This window comes from Protomyctophum parallelum, assembly GCF_964188405.1.
Source record: "Protomyctophum parallelum genome assembly, chromosome: 13".
Taxonomy (NCBI): domain Eukaryota; kingdom Metazoa; phylum Chordata; class Actinopteri; order Myctophiformes; family Myctophidae; genus Protomyctophum; species Protomyctophum parallelum.
In genome coordinates, this window is record NC_139708.1 from 39,369,813 (window position 1) to 39,389,582 (window position 19,770).

At 41.5% G+C, this 19,770-nt stretch overlaps 8 protein-coding genes and 1 pseudogene across 9 annotated transcripts in view; 5 read left to right on the forward strand and 4 right to left on the reverse strand.

Moving 5' to 3' along the window:
- Nucleotides 1-19,770, forward strand: part of LOC310869948 (hydroxyacylglutathione hydrolase, mitochondrial-like) — a 477,037-nt gene that overhangs the window by 193,083 nt on the left and 264,184 nt on the right. The gene's annotated exons all lie outside the window — the stretch shown is intronic.
- Nucleotides 666-1,271, reverse strand: LOC310869961 (histone H1-like; the record flags this gene model as incomplete). The annotated part of the gene is made up of 1 exon (XM_083780957.1): nt 666-1,271. One exon carries the CDS (start codon nt 1,269-1,271, stop codon nt 666-668), a length of 606 nt encoding a protein of 201 aa, XP_083637083.1.
- On the reverse strand, nt 3,618-4,028 carry LOC310869967 (histone H3.2; the record flags this gene model as incomplete). Its single annotated transcript, XM_083780963.1, has 1 exon — nt 3,618-4,028. The coding sequence occupies one exon, from the start codon at nt 4,026-4,028 to the stop codon at nt 3,618-3,620; it is 411 nt and encodes a 136-aa protein (XP_083637089.1).
- Nucleotides 4,945-5,395, forward strand: LOC310869974 (histone H2A-like; the record flags this gene model as incomplete). Its single annotated transcript, XM_083780970.1, has 1 exon — nt 4,945-5,395. One exon carries the CDS (start codon nt 4,945-4,947, stop codon nt 5,326-5,328), a length of 384 nt encoding a protein of 127 aa, XP_083637096.1. The 3' UTR covers nt 5,329-5,395.
- Nucleotides 6,003-6,395, reverse strand: LOC310869976 (histone H2B 1/2-like; the record flags this gene model as incomplete). The annotated part of the gene is made up of 1 exon (XM_083780972.1): nt 6,003-6,395. One exon carries the CDS (start codon nt 6,393-6,395, stop codon nt 6,018-6,020), a length of 378 nt encoding a protein of 125 aa, XP_083637098.1. The 3' UTR covers nt 6,003-6,017.
- Nucleotides 7,619-8,458, reverse strand: LOC310869960 (histone H1-like; the record flags this gene model as incomplete). The annotated part of the gene is made up of 1 exon (XM_083780956.1): nt 7,619-8,458. The coding sequence occupies one exon, from the start codon at nt 8,456-8,458 to the stop codon at nt 7,850-7,852; it is 609 nt and encodes a 202-aa protein (XP_083637082.1). The 3' UTR covers nt 7,619-7,849.
- Nucleotides 10,531-10,955, forward strand: LOC310869984 (histone H4; the record flags this gene model as incomplete). The annotated part of the gene is made up of 1 exon (XM_083780984.1): nt 10,531-10,955. One exon carries the CDS (start codon nt 10,531-10,533, stop codon nt 10,840-10,842), a length of 312 nt encoding a protein of 103 aa, XP_083637110.1. The 3' UTR covers nt 10,843-10,955.
- LOC310868649 (THO complex subunit 4-like) lies at nt 15,394-16,167 on the forward strand (the record flags this gene model as incomplete). The annotated part of the gene is made up of 1 exon (XM_083779106.1): nt 15,394-16,167. The coding sequence occupies one exon, from the start codon at nt 15,394-15,396 to the stop codon at nt 16,165-16,167; it is 774 nt and encodes a 257-aa protein (XP_083635232.1).
- LOC310869965 (histone H1-like) lies at nt 18,025-18,541 on the forward strand (annotated as a pseudogene). The gene has a single exon. The product of its transcript is annotated as a histone H1-like (transcript).

Below are 19,770 nucleotides of genomic sequence, written 5' to 3' on the forward strand. Positions count from 1 at the left end.
TTCTTTTTAACTCCCTAATAAAGTTGATTTTACATGTTGCTTCTTCTTGCACCTCGTGTAAAGTATATTTGGGTACTCATTACTCAGAAAAGCGCTACATAAGTTTGAGATATCATTATTAAATATTAAATAATATCATTATTATCATGCAAGAGCCTGATACAATACTTTATATGTAAACATTTGAAAAAAGCCTTGGAAGGCATAAATAACATTCCATGACTTATTTTCCTATGCTTTAGAGTAGGCCTACTCTCGATAATGTAGGCCTTTATGATTTGGAACTAATGTCAATTGTCCACTATTCAATGTTGATTTGAACCAAACTGATTCATGGTTTAGCAAAATTAGGTGTGAAGAGAAATGCCGGATTAGAACTGGCCTTTTAATAATTGGTGGTGTTTGACTAACACACAATATTGTATTATGGACACATGGCTGTTATTGAATGTTATTGTTTTGTTTAGCAGTTTTTGAATTGCTGTGTCTGATAATCCCATGTGGGACGGGTTAATTGGTCTGGACACGGACACACATTAATTCATTCACAGGTATAAACTGCCTGGTTCTCACATGATCATCATTATAGTGAAGATATACTCTTATAAAATAATGTGGTTGGCTCTTAAAAGAGCCTTTTGTGGGTATAAAATAGAGCAGACGGTTTACTTCTTTTTGGGCGCTGCCTTCTTTGCTGCTTTGGGTTTGGCAACCTTCTTGGCTGGAGCCTTCTTGGCTGCTGCGGGCTTCTTAGCCACTTTCTTGGGGCTCTTGGTGGCCTTCTTCGGGCTTTTAGCTACTACTTTCTTGGCGGCAGGCTTCTTGGCTTTCTTGGGTGATTTCTTGGCGGCTACAGGCTTCTTTGCTGCCGCCTTCTTAGGTGATTTCTTAGCCGCTGCGGGTTTCTTGGCTGCAGCGGGCTTCTTTGCTTTGACTGCTTTCTTAGCAGCAGGTTTCTTTACCTTAACTGCTTCTGCCTTGTTAATCTTGAAGGAGCCAGACGCGCCGGTGCCTTTGAGCTGGACCAGGGTGCCTTTGGTGACCAGGCTCTTGACGGCGGTCTTTACGCGGACCTTGTTCTTCTCCACATCGTAGCCGCCGGCAGCCAGAGCCTTCTTGACCGCAGCGAGAGAGACACCGCTCCGCTCCTTGGAGGCGGACACGGCCTCGACGACCAGCTCAGCGACGCTGGGGCCGGTCTTCTTGGGTCGGGGTGCTGCCTTCTTCTTGGAGGCCTTGGCCGGAGCTGGTGCTGGAGCGACTTCTGCCATTATTCTCTCGGATAGTAGATTGCTGTTCCTTCTCGAAAGTAAACTCTCACTGTGTGATGCTGAACGCTCTGAAGGGGCTGGACTTAAACACCACACGAGAACCATGTAGACTCAACACACACAGCAGCTCTACTGTAGTATCTTAACGTGACACTTTTGTGTTTTCTCCTCGATTAAAACATCATTTAACTATCTACTGGGTATATTATGTAATGCAACAAAGAGCTGACCAGTTAACACACATGCTCCTTTTTTACATTAATACATCTGAGATTAAAACGGCACTCTAGTTTTTAAGTTATATGATAAAAACACCAGCCTTCCACAGTCCGACACCATCGTTTACTAGATCATTTGACTTCTAAAACATTTTAAACTACGATAAATGAGCAATGATACTCAAACTCGTCTTAGCAGACATGCATGGCGACGCAACAACATAAACTATACTTTTGTTTTGTCTTCCGTTTTCCTACAAACAGAAGGTTTTCTGACACAAGTAAACACACTCCAGTTGAGAACAGCATGGTGGAGTTTATACCAACTTCCAATGACAGAGGTTGTAACACTTGGTCAATTTGTGGTCAAAAACATATTGGTATCAAAATACAGAAAACGACACGTGTTTTCATCTTCAATCAACTGCATGTAATTGTGCATGTAGGCTATATGTATTTGGTTATGGCACACATACACTTTCACTGATATGCCTACACTCCTTCCATGCATTACCACTAACAATAATGTGATGATGTAGGCAGATAAATGTGACTTTGGAACATGATGTTGTATTTTGGCATGAATTACTTAACTTAAACTGGTGTGTACAGTAGACTATACTTTTGTATTAATACAAAAGTATTTGTTGTAGTGTCACATTATTAATAACATGGAGACTAGAATGTATTTTATGGACACTACTTCATATGTATTCTTTTCAGAGCCACCCACACTTTCAATATTTATTCAGATAAGTTTCATGATCAATGAGGCCAAAACTACTTATATGTAACCCATTCTCAACAGTGATAGTAGTAATGGATGAATTTATGACAGAGGTGGCAGTGCATATTTAGGTGAGGCGACTTTGAGACAAGCTTGGTTATGGTTATTGAGCCTCACACAGCTGGACTCAAGTTAACATTATGGAATGAATGCAGTGATGTGCCAGATCAAACTCTTTTCTTTCTCCAGTATTGTGCCAGTTCAACATAAAATTAGTCTGAAAGGTTGTGATTATTTGGGTCAGGATGTACTTTTTTTCCCCCCTAGCAATGCTGATAAACAGCACCAACATCACTTTAACCATATTTTCAAATTGTTTTAAGAATAGCAGATCTACACGATCACACATAGTCACAGACTTGCAGTGTTGTTGTTTTTTGAGGGGATGTCAAAGACTTTGGTGTGCGTGTGTAAACACAAACTTTGTCCTAACACAAACATGAAATGTAATTGACAATGAATGGCCAGTTTTACATCATTGTCCCAATACAAACATGAAATGCCATTGACAATGAATGGCCAGTTCTGAGTGTTTGTGTTGAAGACGAGGACATGAATTGTGATTGGCCTGAATGAGATGATGTATGATGATAAGAGTGCCCCTCACTTCACACGGGTGTGATTTTTGAGCCCCTCCTATAAACAGCTTTTGTCCACGTCTCATATTTCATTCGGAATTAATTAATTCCAGTCATCAGAATAAAAATGCTCATGTAAACACCTCGATTGGAATAATATTCCATTCCGGTATAGATCACCACACTTAATTCTGAATGCTACTGGGAGTTTGGAATACATCATTATTTTACACATGTCTGCCCTTAGTAGACTATAGTGCTTTCTGCCCTTAGTAGACTATAATGCTTTATGCCCATGTAGAAATGCACTATTTTACCCATTCGAAATACCAGTTATTTTTTTCCCCATAATAAAAAGCGCTTTTGCAAACCCATCAGCGAATTACAATTGCCATTGCCAATTTCAGTGTATGGATGCTATGTTTTTTAGTTATGGGTGGAGGCCGTGTGTGGTTGCAGGGACTGCACTTAATTTTTTATTTGATCAGATAACAGCAGTTAGTGTTTCTCGGTTATTCATTTCTTAAGGCATAACGGTTATGGGTTCTCTCTATAATCCAGTTATATTCCGAATGAAGTTTGGTCAATTGGGGATAGGAATACTTGTTTAGTTTTTTGTGCATGTAACTGCCATTTTAAAGTACTTATTGCGTAAAATAGTATGCCTCAGGAATGTATAAATGTAGGGGAATAACATCTTTAAATAACACATTAGGTGGCTCTTAAAAGAGCCGTTTTGGGGTTGTGACTGTGACGGATTTGTTTAAGCACGTTCTCCACGGATACGACGGGCCAGCTGGATGTCTTTGGGCATGATGGTTACCCTCTTGGCGTGGATGGCGCACAGGTTGGTGTCTTCAAACAGACCGACCAGATAAGCCTCGGCCGACTCCTGGAGAGCCATGACGGCGGAGCTCTGGAAGCGCAGGTCGGTCTTGAAGTCCTGGGCGATCTCCCGCACCAGGCGCTGGAAGGGCAGCTTGCGGATCAGCAGCTCGGTGGATTTCTGGTAACGACGGATCTCCCTCAGAGCCACTGTACCGGGACGGTAACGGTGAGGCTTCTTCACTCCACCGGTGGCCGGCGCGCTCTTACGAGCTGCCTTGGTGGCGAGCTGCTTTCTGGGCGCTTTGCCGCCGGTAGATTTACGAGCTGTCTGCTTAGTTCTTGCCATAGCTTCTTCTATCAAAGGTCTGAGTTGTAGAATATTTTCTCAGAGCAAACTGCTGCCTTTTATTAGCGCCTCGGAGACGCCGTCGTCCTCTGATTAGTCAGTGGTCAGGAACCTCCTTGTTTGGGGAGGTACCATGAATCACTGGCACCGATTGGAGGGAAACTTTTACAAACGTTGCTGCTTTAATAGCTAATAAATACTATGGAATAGTAGTTTCCACTGCATATCGAAAATAATAAAATGCATTGCTCTATCTTGTATGACACAGCGCAAATAAATAAAAAATTCTACTAAAAAAATTGGGACATATCTTGTCTTAATACATAATTAACACTCACAACATATTAATGTGGTCAAACTTTGGACACTTGTGTGCTTTTGACACACAGAAGTGATGATGATGATGATGAACTAAAATGTGCCTTGCACTTGAATGCAGCAGTTTGCTCCCTTTTTGCAACAATACAACTTGTTTAAAGAGAGACAAAATGGCAAGAACCAAGCAGACCCCACCCCACCTAAAGCTGACTGCCTGCCGCCCTAAACTGCATTATTATTAGCATAATTAAACGCCAATTGTATTACAATACAAAATTTAGCCTAGACTACATTTAGTGTCATATTGCATGGATAATATTTTATCCCACTTGCTCTGAGAGACGTGTGGTCAAGAACCTCCGTCTTTGGGAAGAGTCAGAGTTTAGACTGGGAGGAACCGATCACACCCCTAGCAGTGAATGGTGGGAAACTCATACACACTCAGCCCGCGCTCTCATCCGTCTCTATGATTGGTGGGGCGCACAGCCGCACACACAGAATGTACTACGTTGAATATATAAAAGGTCTCGCACGCCTCTACTCCACCATATTTCTTCGAGTGCTTATTATTCTAGAAATAAACATAACCTACTACAAAATGAGTGGACGAGGAAAAACTGGAGGGAAGGTCAGGCAGAAGGCGAAGACCCGCTCATCCCGTGCCGGGCTCCAGTTCCCCGTGGGTCGTGTTCACAGGCTGCTGCGTAAAGGCAACTATGCCCAGAGAGTCGGTGCCGGCGCCCCGGTCTATCTGGCGGCTGTCCTCGAGTATCTGACCGCTGAGATCCTGGAGTTGGCTGGAAACGCTGCCCGTGACAACAAGAAGAGTCGTATCATCCCCCGTCACCTCCAGCTGGCCGTCCGCAACGACGAGGAGCTCAACAAACTGCTGGGTGGAGTGACCATCGCTCAGGGCGGTGTGCTGCCCAACATCCAGGCTGTTCTGCTGCCCAAGAAGACCGAGAAAGCCGCCAAGAAATAAATCTACTTAACTCGACTTAACAAACCCCCACAAAGGCTCTTTTAAGAGCCACCCACTGTTTCAGCATAAGAGTTATTTCCAATATTCTAAATGCGCACTTTTATAGCTTAACTTTATATTTATCCAGTCTGTCCAGATGTCTGCAATCATAACAGCACTGCGGGTTATTGCTTAATTTCTTCAGTTGGAATGGTGAAAAAGTGACATGAACCCACTGCTTCGTGGTAGTTAATGTTCCTGCTCTATTCTACATGAGGTCCTAAATGTCTAATGTATGCGCCAAATGCTGTTCGTGTAATGCTTGCATGATATCTAGTAATTATTTCAGCATGTACCACTACTTTAATTTATAAGATGTCTGAGCAGTTATTGCTGAATTTCTTCAGTTGTAATGGGAAAAGAACCCACAAGGCTTCGTTGTAGTTAATGCATTATTTCCCCGCTCTATTCATTTAGGCTCCTTATGCTTTGTGTAATTCTTGCATGATATCTAGTCATTCTTTCAGCGTGTAACCACATGTTTATCTACACATGAGCACTATGTATTCACACATTAACTGGTAGTTAATGGTTTAGCCGACATGCATTGTAATGGCCATGTTCATTGTACATATTTGGTTAAACTCTTCTTGGAAAATATGGGTGGTCCTTAAAAGGACCGTTGTGTTTTTAATAGCAAACTATGCAGTTTACTTGGAGCTGGTGTACTTGGTCACAGCCTTGGTGCCTTCAGACACGGCGTGCTTGGCCAGCTCACCGGGGAGCAGCAGGCGGACGGCGGTCTGAATCTCCCTGGATGAGATGGTGCGGCGCTTGTTGTAGTTAGCCAGTTTGGAGGCTTCACCGGCGATGCGCTCAAAGATGTCGTTGACGAAGGAGTTCATGATGCCCATGGCCTTGGAAGAGACACCAGTGTCAGGGTGGACCTGCTTCAGGACCTTGTAGATGTAGATGGCATAGCTCTCCTTCCTGCCCTTTCTGCGCTTCTTGCCGCCCTTCGTGGCGGTCTTGGTGACGGCGCCCTTCTTGGAGCCCTTCTTGGGCGCTGGCTTTGCTACTTCAGGCATCGTGCTTGTATTCAATGGAATAGTTCAGTTGCAGTGAAGAATGTGTAACACTAGGACGCTCTCGTACCACTATTTATACAGAGCCAATACAAATGAAGCGTGGGACTCCTAGCATATGATTGGCTGATCCTGCCACAAAGAGTCTTTGTTTTCTGTATTATGTTTTCCCGCTCGTGTGCTCTATTGTCCCTGTAACATTGTGAGGGGCTAAATATACTAGCCCCTTTATACATTATTAATATGTATGGTAAATTTATAATTTAAAGCCCCTTTTTATCATAATGTGTTTGGTTTTGATTTTGCATTGATCCTCCTTTATGACTGCTCTTGCTGCTATGACACCCACACATTTCCCCATTATAAAGGTATATCTGCATATTAATTTGCCACACCTTAACTTTACCTAACTATACAGGGAAACACTGTATTCTTAATATTGCAAAGTAAGATCATGATAAACTGAGTGGGTGTCATGTCCAGGCCTCAGGTCCCACCTGACATAAACCGGCCTGCTGAAACCAGGAACCGGATTAACTACTACATTAATTAACATGTTCTTTATTGGCACCAAATTTCATTCATCCAGAGAGAGTACAAGCTTTACCAGATGTGATAGAAACCGTTGTGATAGTTGTTTTAATCCCCTCCTATAATGTTTGTTTTAAAAACGCCATGTATTGACAATGAAGGGATAATTAAAGTTTGTTTTTAGTGCAATGTTTGTTTTAAAAACGCCATTGACAATAAAGATAATGTAATGTTTGTTTTGTCACCGTTTGTTTTACATCATCATTACATCACATAATCATATAGCAACATGAGTTAGATGATAAGAGCACCACTCATGTTTTCTATCCTAACTATTCGTTACCCCTCCAGGGGCAAGTGTGACACACAATTTTGTGCACACACATTGTTCTCAAGGAGGCATTTATGCCTTCTGTCGTTCAATTTGGACTAGGTCACATTGTGTTTTATGCTGCACTAATCCCCTTTAGCATGGTTGTATGAGCTCCATACAGTTTATTATGGCTGTTGGGATTCATGCGCTCAATTGTAGGCTATATAATATGGAAATGGGATTACCTCTGAGTCGCTTATGAAATAGAGTAGACTAACCATACTTGTATAATAAGTAACGGCTGATTTCAGTACGAAGTGATTTGATAAACACGCCCAGTTACGAACTAGTAACATATTTACCGGTATTCTTCGGTCTAGACTATATTCTTCACTTGTATGCAAAATAGAGTAGACTACTGCAGAATAATGTATTTCGGCAGGATGGTGTTGAGCATTCGTTTCCCCGTAAGTAATCGCATTGTTTTGGCTTTGTTTCCTACACATACCATTCATTGACATGACAACTATATTAAATAAAGGAACATTCTTTAAATGAAGTTGTGGGGGGCTCTTAAAAGAGCCTTTGTAGGGTTAACAGACTTTGTTGTTGTTTACTTCTTCTTAGCGGCAGCCTTCTTGGGTTTCGCCGCCTTGGGCTTCGCTACCTTCTTAGCTGGGGCTTTCTTAACGGCAGCGGGCTTCTTCACCTTCTTGGGACTCTTCGTCGCTTTCTTCGGACTCTTTTTGGCTGCTGGTTTCTTTGCAGCGGCAGCAGGCTTCTTTGCCTTCTTGGGAGATTTCTTCGCGGCTGCGGGCTTCTTGGCCACTGCCTTCTTCGGAGACTTCTTTGCCGCGGCGGGTTTTTTGGCTGCAGGCTTCTTGGGTTTGACTGCTTTCTTCGCGGGTTTCTTTTCCTTCGGTGATTCCTTGTTCATCTTGAAAGAGCCAGATGCTCCGGCACCTTTGGTCTGAACCAGGGTGCCTTTAGCGACCAGGCTCTTGACGGCGATCTTGACCCGGGCCTTGTTCTTCTCGACATCGTAGCCGCCGGCAACCAGAGCTTTCTTGACTGCAGCCAGGGACACACCTTTGCGTTCCTTGGAGGCGGACACGGCCTTGACGACAAGCTCAGCGACGCTGGGACCGGTCTTCTTGGGTCGGGGTGCTGCCTTCTTCTTGGCGGCTTTAGCCGGGGCGGGAGCTGGGGCGACTTCTGCCATGCTGTAGACTAGAGGTTCGACTTTCAGATGCACTGAACTAAACTCTGAGTAGAGAATGTTGTAAGAGGAGGAGGGGGTGGAACTTAAAGGATATATGAGAACGATGTAGACTCAACCAACTAGGTCAGTACTCTGTGCTGCAGAATACTGAGACAGTTGTGTTTTCTCTACAACTAAAACTAAATATAATATATACAAAGAAATGTATTAAAGTCATACAAAAAACTCGATCAGATAGCAGACCAGTTTAACTTCATAATCAAACCATGTGGAGGGTTGAGGAGTCCTGTGTTTTGTTTAGGGACGTTTAAAACCTCACTTGTACACCCTTACATGTACAGTTGTTTGTCAACTTTCCTCTGTCATTTGTCTTTTAAAATAGTTTTACCATATGATACCCTGTTCCATATTTGCTGCAGAGCAAGCAGAGATGTCTGGGTTTGGAATTAAAGTAAATCTAGTCGTTTGTGGTGAAGATTTTTGTTTTTAATTTAGAACTTTCCAGTGTCTGCAAACACAGCTGTTGGCCCTGTGGCATGGAGACTTATCAGAGGCACTTATTATCTCACTCGGCTAAGCTCTTGTTTTGTGATGTTTCAGGTAATTTCACACTCAAATGTATAATTCTAATTCAATACCAATATGACATAGCTCAATAAAATGTAATATAGGTGAAACACCACAAATTTGCATGAAACTTATATAGCACAGTTATAATATATACATATATATATATATATATATATATATATATTTTTTTTTTGCCAATTCTAAAATGTCTTATATTTCACAACATTTTGCCAGTGTATATATATACAAGCATGTTACATTTAAATTGGAGAGTGGAATAGCTATTAATTCGAATTGAAATATAGATTTATCCTAAATGTTTATTTATTATCATATATCCCTAGTCCGGGTAGTCCCTCCCATAGTTATATTTTAGGGAGATAATAGACCAGGCATGTTTGAGTGACAAAGCTTGAATGTTCTGCATCGCTACAAATATGTAATAAATACAACGGTGTGCCAAAAAACACTACAACTCCAAGTAAATCAAGTCACATTAACACTGAAACCCAAAGGCTGGGTCCCACAGCCAAAAACGAAACCTAAGGTTTTTTGAGTGAAATTACTGAATATACCTTTAAGTTAATAGTAGTGGTAAAATCCTGGATTAGTTAATCCAAGTTTCGAGAAACAGCCCCCAGGTCAGGTTGTTTATTGATGATTATATGGACACTGAGCTTGGCAGCTGGCGCTGTCTGTAGTGCTGAAAGGCTGGTTTAAATGATTGATTGATTGAAATAGTTTTGCAGAATTACAGTACATTTCAAGCACAAAATTGAATTGAATAATTTAATTGTGTGGCCGGTCACCTCACCTGTAATGTTAGCCTATACCTATTGTGTGAGTGTGTGTGTGGCGCGCGCACGCACGCACACTTGTTTATGGCGGTGGTGGGGGGCCCACAAAATATTCTTGCACCGGGGCCCATCATCAGGTACTTTCGCCACTGCTTAGTCTACAACATCTCTGACAGTATTGACATCAGCCAGTGTCTTTAGCCGCAATTCTTGTGTAAAAAATAATATCAGCTCTAATATTCTTCATTACATTCAGTTTCTCCTGTCTAGTGCATAAAAATAGTTATCAAGGATGAGAAAATAGTAGAATATCTGTACAATCAATTAACCTATTACTATACACTATAGAGTGCTGTGTCTATAGAGTACATTATGCTATCGAAATAACTGTGTGTGTGTGTGTGTGTGTGTGTGTGTGTGTGTGTGTGTGTGTGTGTGTGTGTGTGTGTGTGTGTGTGTGTGTGTGTGTGTGTGTGTGTGTGTGTGTGTGTGTGTGTGTGTGTGTGTGTGTGTGTGTGTGTGTGTGTGTGTGTGTGTGTGTGTGTGTGTGTGTGTGTGAGAGAGAGAGGTGAGGGCGGGGTTAGTAAAGCCCACGCAGCTTGCTCTGCCTGTCCTCCCTTACGTCCTCCGGACACACATAAAAGAGCAAGTCTCTGAGCTCTCAAATCACTCAGTTTTCTAACTGTAACTACAGCTGAACTCAAAATGTCAGGCCGAGGAAAAGGAGGAAAAGGTCTTGGAAAAGGAGGCGCCAAGCGTCATCGCAAGGTGCTTCGTGATAACATCCAGGGAATCACCAAGCCCGCTATCCGCCGTCTGGCTCGCCGTGGCGGCGTGAAGCGTATCTCCGGTCTGATCTACGAGGAGACCCGCGGTGTCCTCAAGGTGTTCCTGGAGAACGTGATCCGTGACGCCGTCACTTACACCGAGCACGCCAAGAGAAAGACCGTGACCGCCATGGATGTTGTCTATGCTCTGAAGAGACAGGGACGCACTCTGTACGGATTCGGAGGTTAATGATGCTGACTTGATCTACCAAAAACCCAAAGGCTCTTTTAAGAGCCACCCACACTTTCTCTACAGAGCAGATTCCATTATACAATTTTTAGAACCTTTTGAAGATTTGTACCTAACTAGTCAAACAAATAGTTTTTATCAAATTTGTATTACTGTATTACTTATTTTCTATACTACTGGTTTGCCCTGAAAAAAAAAAGCTCCTCTTTTGCAATCCGAGTTTTTAGTAGCCTTTGACTAGTCTGAACAAACTGTTTTAGCAGAGCGTGCGTAAATAACTTCTACATAAATGACAAAGTACTTTTATGAATACAGCAACAACTATGACACAGGATCAAAGCAAAATACGGTATGCATTTATAAGTATTATTATAGGCCCTCTTAGTATATTTGGTCCCTTATGTACTACTTTTGGCTGCTGTTGACAATAGGACCCAGCTGCAGTCTCGCAGACGAGAGCAGACGTGCTCCGTGAGGGGACTGTGCTCCGTGAGGGCGGTGATCCGGACCGTGAGGGACCGGAAACTTTGGTCCATTATTTCTCCACTTTAATAATACAACGAGGTACAGCTTGTCATGACCACGCGTTCGTGGAATGAGCAACATTGCTAAACGTCTCCACTTTAATATTACCAATTGTGTAGGCAAAGCGAGCAGGCCAGCAGTGGAAGATCTTAGGGGGCCGTATTCAAACATGAATACGGCAGTTGGTGGCTAACGGCTACCACTGTTCATGTGATATATAGAGGGTGGCGCTCAATGGAGTCCGTGTGGTGTCTTTGTCTCTGTCCTACAGAGGATATTAGTTAAACTGGAGTCTACAGTTTTTAATTCATATCCAGCTGTAAAGCTATATATCACCAATAACAAACTGCAACAGAAAATATAATCACAACATGTAACTGCAGAGCAAACAATATCCATTGCTACATTGTTCTCTTATAGGTCCACAACTAAGCAGTCAGGCCCACAGAAAGGGCCTTTCTGTGTGGAGTTTGCATGTTCTCCCCGTGTCCCCTAGGGTAGGTACCCTCACAAAAACATGCAGTAATCCTGGTCTCTAAACTGCCTCCCCCTGGCCAGCCGGGACGCCTGATGGAGGGGAAAGGAACTGGTTGGAATAACGTGTTCCTTACAAAATCGTGGGTCAAAAAATATAAATTAAAAAAAAAAAGCAGTCAGGTTTTTGATTGATTGAATACTTAACAGTTTGCAGAATAAATAAATCACACTTGTGTGAAGTGAGGGGTGCTCTTATCATACATTTGCAACAGCTACTACAACTACACATGCTGAACTACACACAGAAGTTGCCTCTCACCAATGTTTCTTCTCCTTTCTCCACCGCTCACTGCGGCTTGCAGCACAATTTGTTATTCTGAGTAGTCAGTATTGTAAACTATAGTTTACCCGTAGCGTGTTATAATTAAGTAATATTACACAAGGTTGTGCTTTAACCCACCACACACACACTTCCAGACAAAAACAATCACACCAGGGGCATGAGATAATCATTGTAAAATCATCTCATTCCGGCCAATCAGAATTTGCATCCTCACCTCTGTCTTCAATGTTTGTGTTACGCAATGTTTGTGTTTGCACGAATACTGAAAATTGTCCATTCATTGTCAATGGCATTTTATGTTTGTGTAGGAAAAATTATGTGTTTGCACACACACTGAAAAAACAAACACTGTCTTCAAATGCAGTGAACCAACTTTTAATAGGGAAACAGCAACGTTTCAGCCTATGCGGCCTTCATCAGGCTATCTTTATGGATCTGATAAAGATCAGGTCATCCACACAGTCTTTGGGGATGGGCTTCCCGTGCCAGTTGTCCATGTCCTCAATGTTTTTGAGTCCTTTGCCCTTGAATGTCTTTGCAACAATGCAGGTAGGCTTGTCCTTAACCTGCTTGGCTTGCCAGAAAGCCTCACACAGCTCCTCTACATCATGGCCATCCACAATATATGTGTTCCATCCAAAGGCTTCACACCGCTTGCGGTAGGTGTCCATGTTATGCTGCAGAGGTGTAGCCTCACTCTGGCACAGCCGGTTGACATCAATGATGACTATGACTGACGCACCAATTTGGGCGAATTCAGGGATTTCCATATATGGGGGATAAAGTGACAAAGACAACACAGACAGAATATCTTCTCTCTGTGCCACTTGTGTTTTCTCCTCGATTAAAACAACATATCACAAACTACCTTTTATTTTATGAAATGCAACAAAGAGCTGACCAGTTAGCACACATGCTTTTTTTTCATTAATATGTTTCATTAAACAGCACTCTGGTTTTCAAGTTATATGCTCAAAACATCACCCTTCCACAGTCCGAGCAGTGTTTCCTCCTTTATATTTATTCTAAACCATTTTAAACTATGTCACATTAACAACAATATCACAATCCCTTTGGCAGACATTCATGGCGACTTGATACCATAAACAAACTATAGGCTACTCTTGTTCTGTCCTTAATTTTGATATAAATGAAACTTTAACTAGCCCTAACCTTTCATTATGAAAGGTTTTCTGACCCCAGTAAACACACTCCAGTTAAAGTCAGCATGATGGTGGAGATGATCCTGACTTCCAATGACAGATTGTCAGCTGAAAACTTGGTCCATTTGTGGACAAATAACTTACTGTGATCAACTACAGAAAACAAAACATGTTTAAATCTTCAATAAACTTTGATGTCTGATCTGATTATGGTTTATATATATATATATATATATATATATATATATATATATATATATATATATACATCTTACATCTTGTAATTATTGCAATCACATGGTCAGTATCACATCACTATCATGGTAAGCATCTTGTCAGTATAATTTGAAAAGATAGGTAATGTAATATGTAATAGTAATATATAAAATTAGATAGACAACATTGGAATGCCATTTATTCATTTGTTTTGTTGTAGGACTATTAGTAATATCAGAAATACTTCAAATATAAGCCAGTTAGTCTCAAGTATGTATGTTTAGAATCCATACATGAGGGAGTTACCTTAAACCTTAATGTGGTTGTGATATTGTACTGTGATGTATTAATTACTCTGATTAGTCTGATAGCAATTCTTACACTAAATTCGGATCCCCTCCCTATACTAGAAACATGCTCAACCCCAGCCTGCACTTTGAGAAGCCACTGAATAGACATGTAGATTCGATTTAAACCAAAACTCTAGACTTGCTTGGTAAGTTGGTACAGAAGTGTGAACAACTGCTGGTTTTGATGTGAGTTCAATACAATGAAACAATGCCGATCCCCTCCCCAACAGGGTAGAGCTGTGCAGCGGAATTTCTGAGTGAGTGATTGAGGTGATTTAAATAATTTGCATGTTGATCACATTAAATCCTTGGTTTATTTCAGTATAATAATATCTGGGATTTATGTAGCGCTTTTCATGACACTCAAAGACGCTTTACATGTGTTGGGGCCAGGGGGGGGACAAGAAAAAAGGACAACTTTATTAGAAAGAAAAAAATATTAAAACAGTGCATATATATAAAGTTTTTAAAAACACATCAGCATGGGAATGCGATTGTGAATTCGGTGGGTTTTCAGTGAAGATTTGAAGGTAGGAAGTGAGGGGGCATCTCGGATGTGTTTGGGGAGAGCGTTCCACATAGGGTAAGGTCCACGGAGAAGGCCCTGTGTTCATTGGAACACTGTGAAAACTCTAAATTAGAAAATAAATATTACAAATCAATTATTTCATAGTTTAACAATAATATCTGTGCATTAAATACATCAATTGATTACCATCAACAATACAATGGTTAATTAATTGTCAATATAATACAGTGTGAGTTATACAATAAATCAAATCATTTCAAAACAAGACCAATACAATACCAAATAAATGTACCATATAAGTCCAAAACCAAATATACCAAACCAAACGAACCATCAAACCCAAAATACATTTAATTAAAGTAAATCATGAATGAAACCCAAAACAGAAAACATAATAAATATACCTCACTCCACTATAGGGCTAGGGCTGGAAAGGCCACCTTGAGCAGCATACAACTCCAAACATCAAGTCACAGCATAGCAGGCACTCTCTCTCTCTCTCTCTCTCTCTCTCTCTCTCTCTCTCTCTCTCTCTCTCTCTCTCTCTCTCTCTCTCTCTCTCTCTCTCTCTATATATATATATATATATATATATATATATATATATATATATATATATATAGTAAAGGTTTCAGCTACAACCAGTCAACCATGCTCAATGTGCAAATTAAATCCATGTCGATTTCAGACCATTGGTGAGAACAAAGACAGCAAAACAGGTTTGGCACCGCCCAGTGCACTGCAGAGCAGTCTGCCTGTCCTCACTTAGGTCCTCAGAGCACACTTAAAACAAGGAGGATCTGAGCTCATCATTCATTTCACTTTAGAATCTTCAACATTGTCCAGGCAGATCGTTCAGTGAGAGACAGGGTTTCGGACCAAGTTAGAGTCTATAGGTTGTACTACCATTTTCTATTTCTAAGTTTAGCGTTATTAGGCTCGGGCATAATGGCAGATAAAATTGATATGTCCTTAGACGACATTATCAAACAGAAAAGGTCGCAGAGAGGAGGAGGCCGCGGAGGCAGAGGCCGCAGTGGTGGCCGCAGTGGTGGCCGTGGCGGCGGCCGCGGAGCTGGCGGCGGTGGCGGCCGTCTTGGAGGAGCCACCGGGGAAGCCACCGGTAGCTCCGGCCCCATGAAGAGCCGAGGCAACCTCAACCGAGGTCGAGGCAGACCTACGCCGTACAGCAGGCCTAAACAGCTTGACATGCTCGACAATGCTGGTGGTGGAGGAGCTGGTGTGGAAACTGGAGGGAAGCTCCTTGTCTCAAACCTGGACTTTGGTGTCTCTGAAGCAGATATCCAGGAACTTTTTGCAGAGTTCGGTACCCTGAAGAAGGCTGCTGTCCATTATGACCGCTCTGGAAGGGGTTTGGGGACTGCAGATGTCCACTTTGAAAGGAGGGCAGATGCCCTGAAGGCCATGAAACAGTACAACGGCATGCCACTTGATGGGCACCCCATGAACATACAGCTCGTCACCTCACAGATTGATAACCAGCGACGGCCTCCCATGCAGGGTCTGAACAGAGGTGGAGGTATGAAGAGGCGTGTTGGTGGCTTTGGAGGCAAGCAGAGGGGACGTGGAGGTCGTGGCGCAGGCAGTGCCAGAGGCCGGGGGAGAGGCGGTGCTGGTGGTGCCAAAAAACAGCCGCTTTCTGCAGAGAAGCTTGATGCCCAGCTAGATGCATACAATGCCAGGATGGACACCACTTTGTAGAGCTTATTGATCTACCAACAACCCAAAGGCTCTTTTAAGAGCCGCCTACATGCACTTTACAGAGTTTATTCCATTCAAGTAGGCAACATGTGCTTAAAGCTTGCATATGAGCTATATGATTCATGGACTGACAGTGGTTAGGTATAATACAATCTCAATGATGTATTACATCATAGTGCTGCATTTAACAGCCAACCTGTTGCATTGTGTGTATATTCAGAGGCTATATATTTAACAAATCCACAAAAACCTAACCCACTACAATGACACTTTTAGCCAGTTATGTATAGAAACTGAATTTTATTCATTACCATATAATATATGGAGGCTTTGGGATCTGGTCTTACTGATCTAATTTACTAATCAGTAATAATAATGCATCTAACTGAATTAACTAGATTTTAATGTGTGATTTAAATCACCTCAATCACTCACATTCAGCTCCAACCTGTGGGGGATGGGAGGCATTGTTCCATTGTGTGGAACATGATGCCATGAAAACCAGCAGCTATTCATAGTCCTGGAATGAGACTCTTCTGTACAAAGCAAGTGTAGAGAGGAGCGCTTTGGTGTAAATATAATCTGCATGTCTATCAGCGTTTGCTTCTCAAAGATGGGGGTTGAGCGTTGAACACGTTTCTAGTATCGGGGGGGGGGGGGTTCATTTTAATCATTGTGTGTTAAATGTGTTGTTTAAGTTCAGTTGTGTTCTTGTGTTGTAGACTAACTCACATGTGCACAGTAGTGGGGGATGTATTTTCCACTTCAGGTTTGATGTTCAGGTTTTAGGAATAATTTTCTCTTTCTTAATATTCATCTCAATTATCAAACAAATTTAACACCAATAAAGGAGCTAAAATAACTGAGTATGGTACAAGAGTTTGGTGTGGCATTGTTGCAATAGTGATTGAGTTAACATGTGCCAGGTTTTAGCATGTTGATTTTGTCAATGTTCTGTCTCTGATAAAAATTGGGTGACTATTATTGGTTAAACAAGTTTACCTATCAAGTTTACATGACAATGGGCCATTTGCTTTTAATGAAAAGCATGTACACCCCGGTTGGTGTTTTTCAATATTGTATAAGAGCGATAAACACATCTTACAAACTGTCTTGTGTTGGGTGACATTGTGTGAACTGTAATAAACATGGTCATGAATTCTTTCTGCTTCCAATCACTAGTTTAAAGTCTAATTTCTCATGTCATAATATTCTTTTTTGGAAAACTGGTCCCATTTATTAAAAAAATACCATGAAGCTGCGTATGTTCTGAGGGGCGTGGCTACCGGTACAGTCTATGATCGGGAGCCACCCCCGTTCGAGTCAAAATAAAAACCAACGAAGAAGAAGGGGGGAAGTCAATGGCCAGCTGGGCCCAAACAGATCTACAAAGATGGCGACTTACAGTTCAAGGACTGACAGGCTTCATTTTACGTCCATATAAGACCCGGAGAACGCTTTGTCCATATTTTTTTTACAGTCTATGGTACACACATAAAGAACAACTGTGATGTGCTCTGCCTGTGTTTCATGGCCGCCCCAATGCTTTTCCAATGGAAGTGACGTGGTTTGACCAAACACTTGTTTGATTACCCCCCATCACACACAATTGTTTGGTTGTTGGCTTTCATCTCATATTCATGAAAGAAAGGCACATGTGTGTTAACTGTTCAGGTCTTATTTGAATTAATTAATATACACAGTATTTTGTTATAACTTGTTTTAATCGAAGAGAAAACACAAGTGGCACAAGAGAGATGTTTTGTGTGTGGGTGTTTAAGTCCAGCCCCTTCAGAACGTTCACCATCAGTCTTTGAGTTTGGAGATTGAGAATTAACAGTAACCTACTAGGCAATAATGGCAGAAGTCGCACCAGCTCCGTATAAGGCAGCCAAGAAGAAGGCAGCTCCCCGACCCAAGAAGACTGGCCCCAGCGTTGCTGAGCTGGTTGTCAAGGCCGTGTCCGCCTCTAAGGAGCGGAGCGGCGTGTCTCTGGCTACGATGTGGAGAAGAACAAGGCCGGAGTCAAGATTGCCGCCAAGAGGCACTCTGGTCCAGCTCAAAGGCACCGGCGCGTCTGGCTCTTTCAAGATGAACAAGGCAGAAGCGGTGCAGGTAAAGAAACCTGCTGCTAAGAAAGCAGTTCAAGCAAAGAAGCCCAAGAAGGTGTCAGCAAAGAAGCCTAGAAATCGCCAAGAAATCACCCATGAAAGCCAAGAAGCCTGTCGCCAAGAAAGTAGCTGTTAAAAGCCAGAAGAAGGCCACCAAGAGCCCCAAGAAAGTGGCTAAGAAGCCAGCAGCAACCAAGAAGGCTCCAGCCAAGAAGGTTGCCAACCCCAAGGCAGCAAAGAAGGCAGCTCCCAAAAAGAAGTAAACTGTCTGCTCCATCTTTAAACCCACAAAAGGCTCTTTTAAGAGCCAACCACATTATTTTATAAGAGTATCCTAACTTCTCTTTTTAGGTCATCATGGTCACATGTGAGCACTGGAATAATAACCACCTTATGTATTTGTATTAATACATTGTCGTATGCCTTATGAGCAAAAATTCTAAAATATTTATTGCGAATATTATGTAGGACTATTGCAAAAATATATGATTCCCGGATCACAATTTTACAAAATATCACATACAATAGAGGGTATGCGCATGCATAAAGTGAAAGGCAGACTGAGTGGCAAAGTGAGTGACAAAGTGAATACAATGTTGTTTAAAGTCATTTAATGCAATCAAATAGGACTTCTCTGTTTGGATGAGTAAAATAAGTGTTTTGCCACTCAATAGACATTCCCGCATAACTTCCGGGTATGATGATGATGTCACGTGCATAAGGGCTTAAAGTTCAAGTCCTGGGGACTGTCCTGAGGATCTCATAGGGGTCATTTAATGAGACCAGTGCAGATTTGCAAAACAACTTTTTCAGTCTTGGGATTGTTTTTGGCTTTAAGGCCTATTTAATTCAAGGCTTGGCATTACATTACATCAGATAAATGTCATCAGATTAATACATCAAAGTTACACATCAAATCAATATATTCAGTTAGGAAAAAAAAGCATTTTTTGCAAATGTTTTGGTTAAATGTTTTGTTGTTCAACAGCATTTAAATGTCTAGTAGTACTGTTACAAATGTAATAGTAATACAAATAAAGAGAAAAACAGTAACCCGTCCATCTCTACATCATCAAATTGAAATCGCCAAGTTATACACGAATAAGCAAGACATTAATTTGTGAGATATACGCACATGATATCAAATGCATAGAAATAGTCATCAAGGATGAGAACATAACATCTGTCTAACAGTATAATATATGTACAATCAATGAACCTATGAGTAACTATACACTATAGATTGCTGTGTCTACATAGTACATTACACATGCTATCGAAATTACATAGTTTAGTCTTTGCATACGCCTGTAAGGTCGTCGAGGCTAGAATTAACAAAACATATTAGGAAGGGTGGGCATAATTTATCACATACATATTAATATGTATTATAATATGATATAGATAGAATATATATGTATATATATATATATATATATAATTATTATATATATATATATATATATATAGAGAGAGAGAGAGAGAGAGAGAG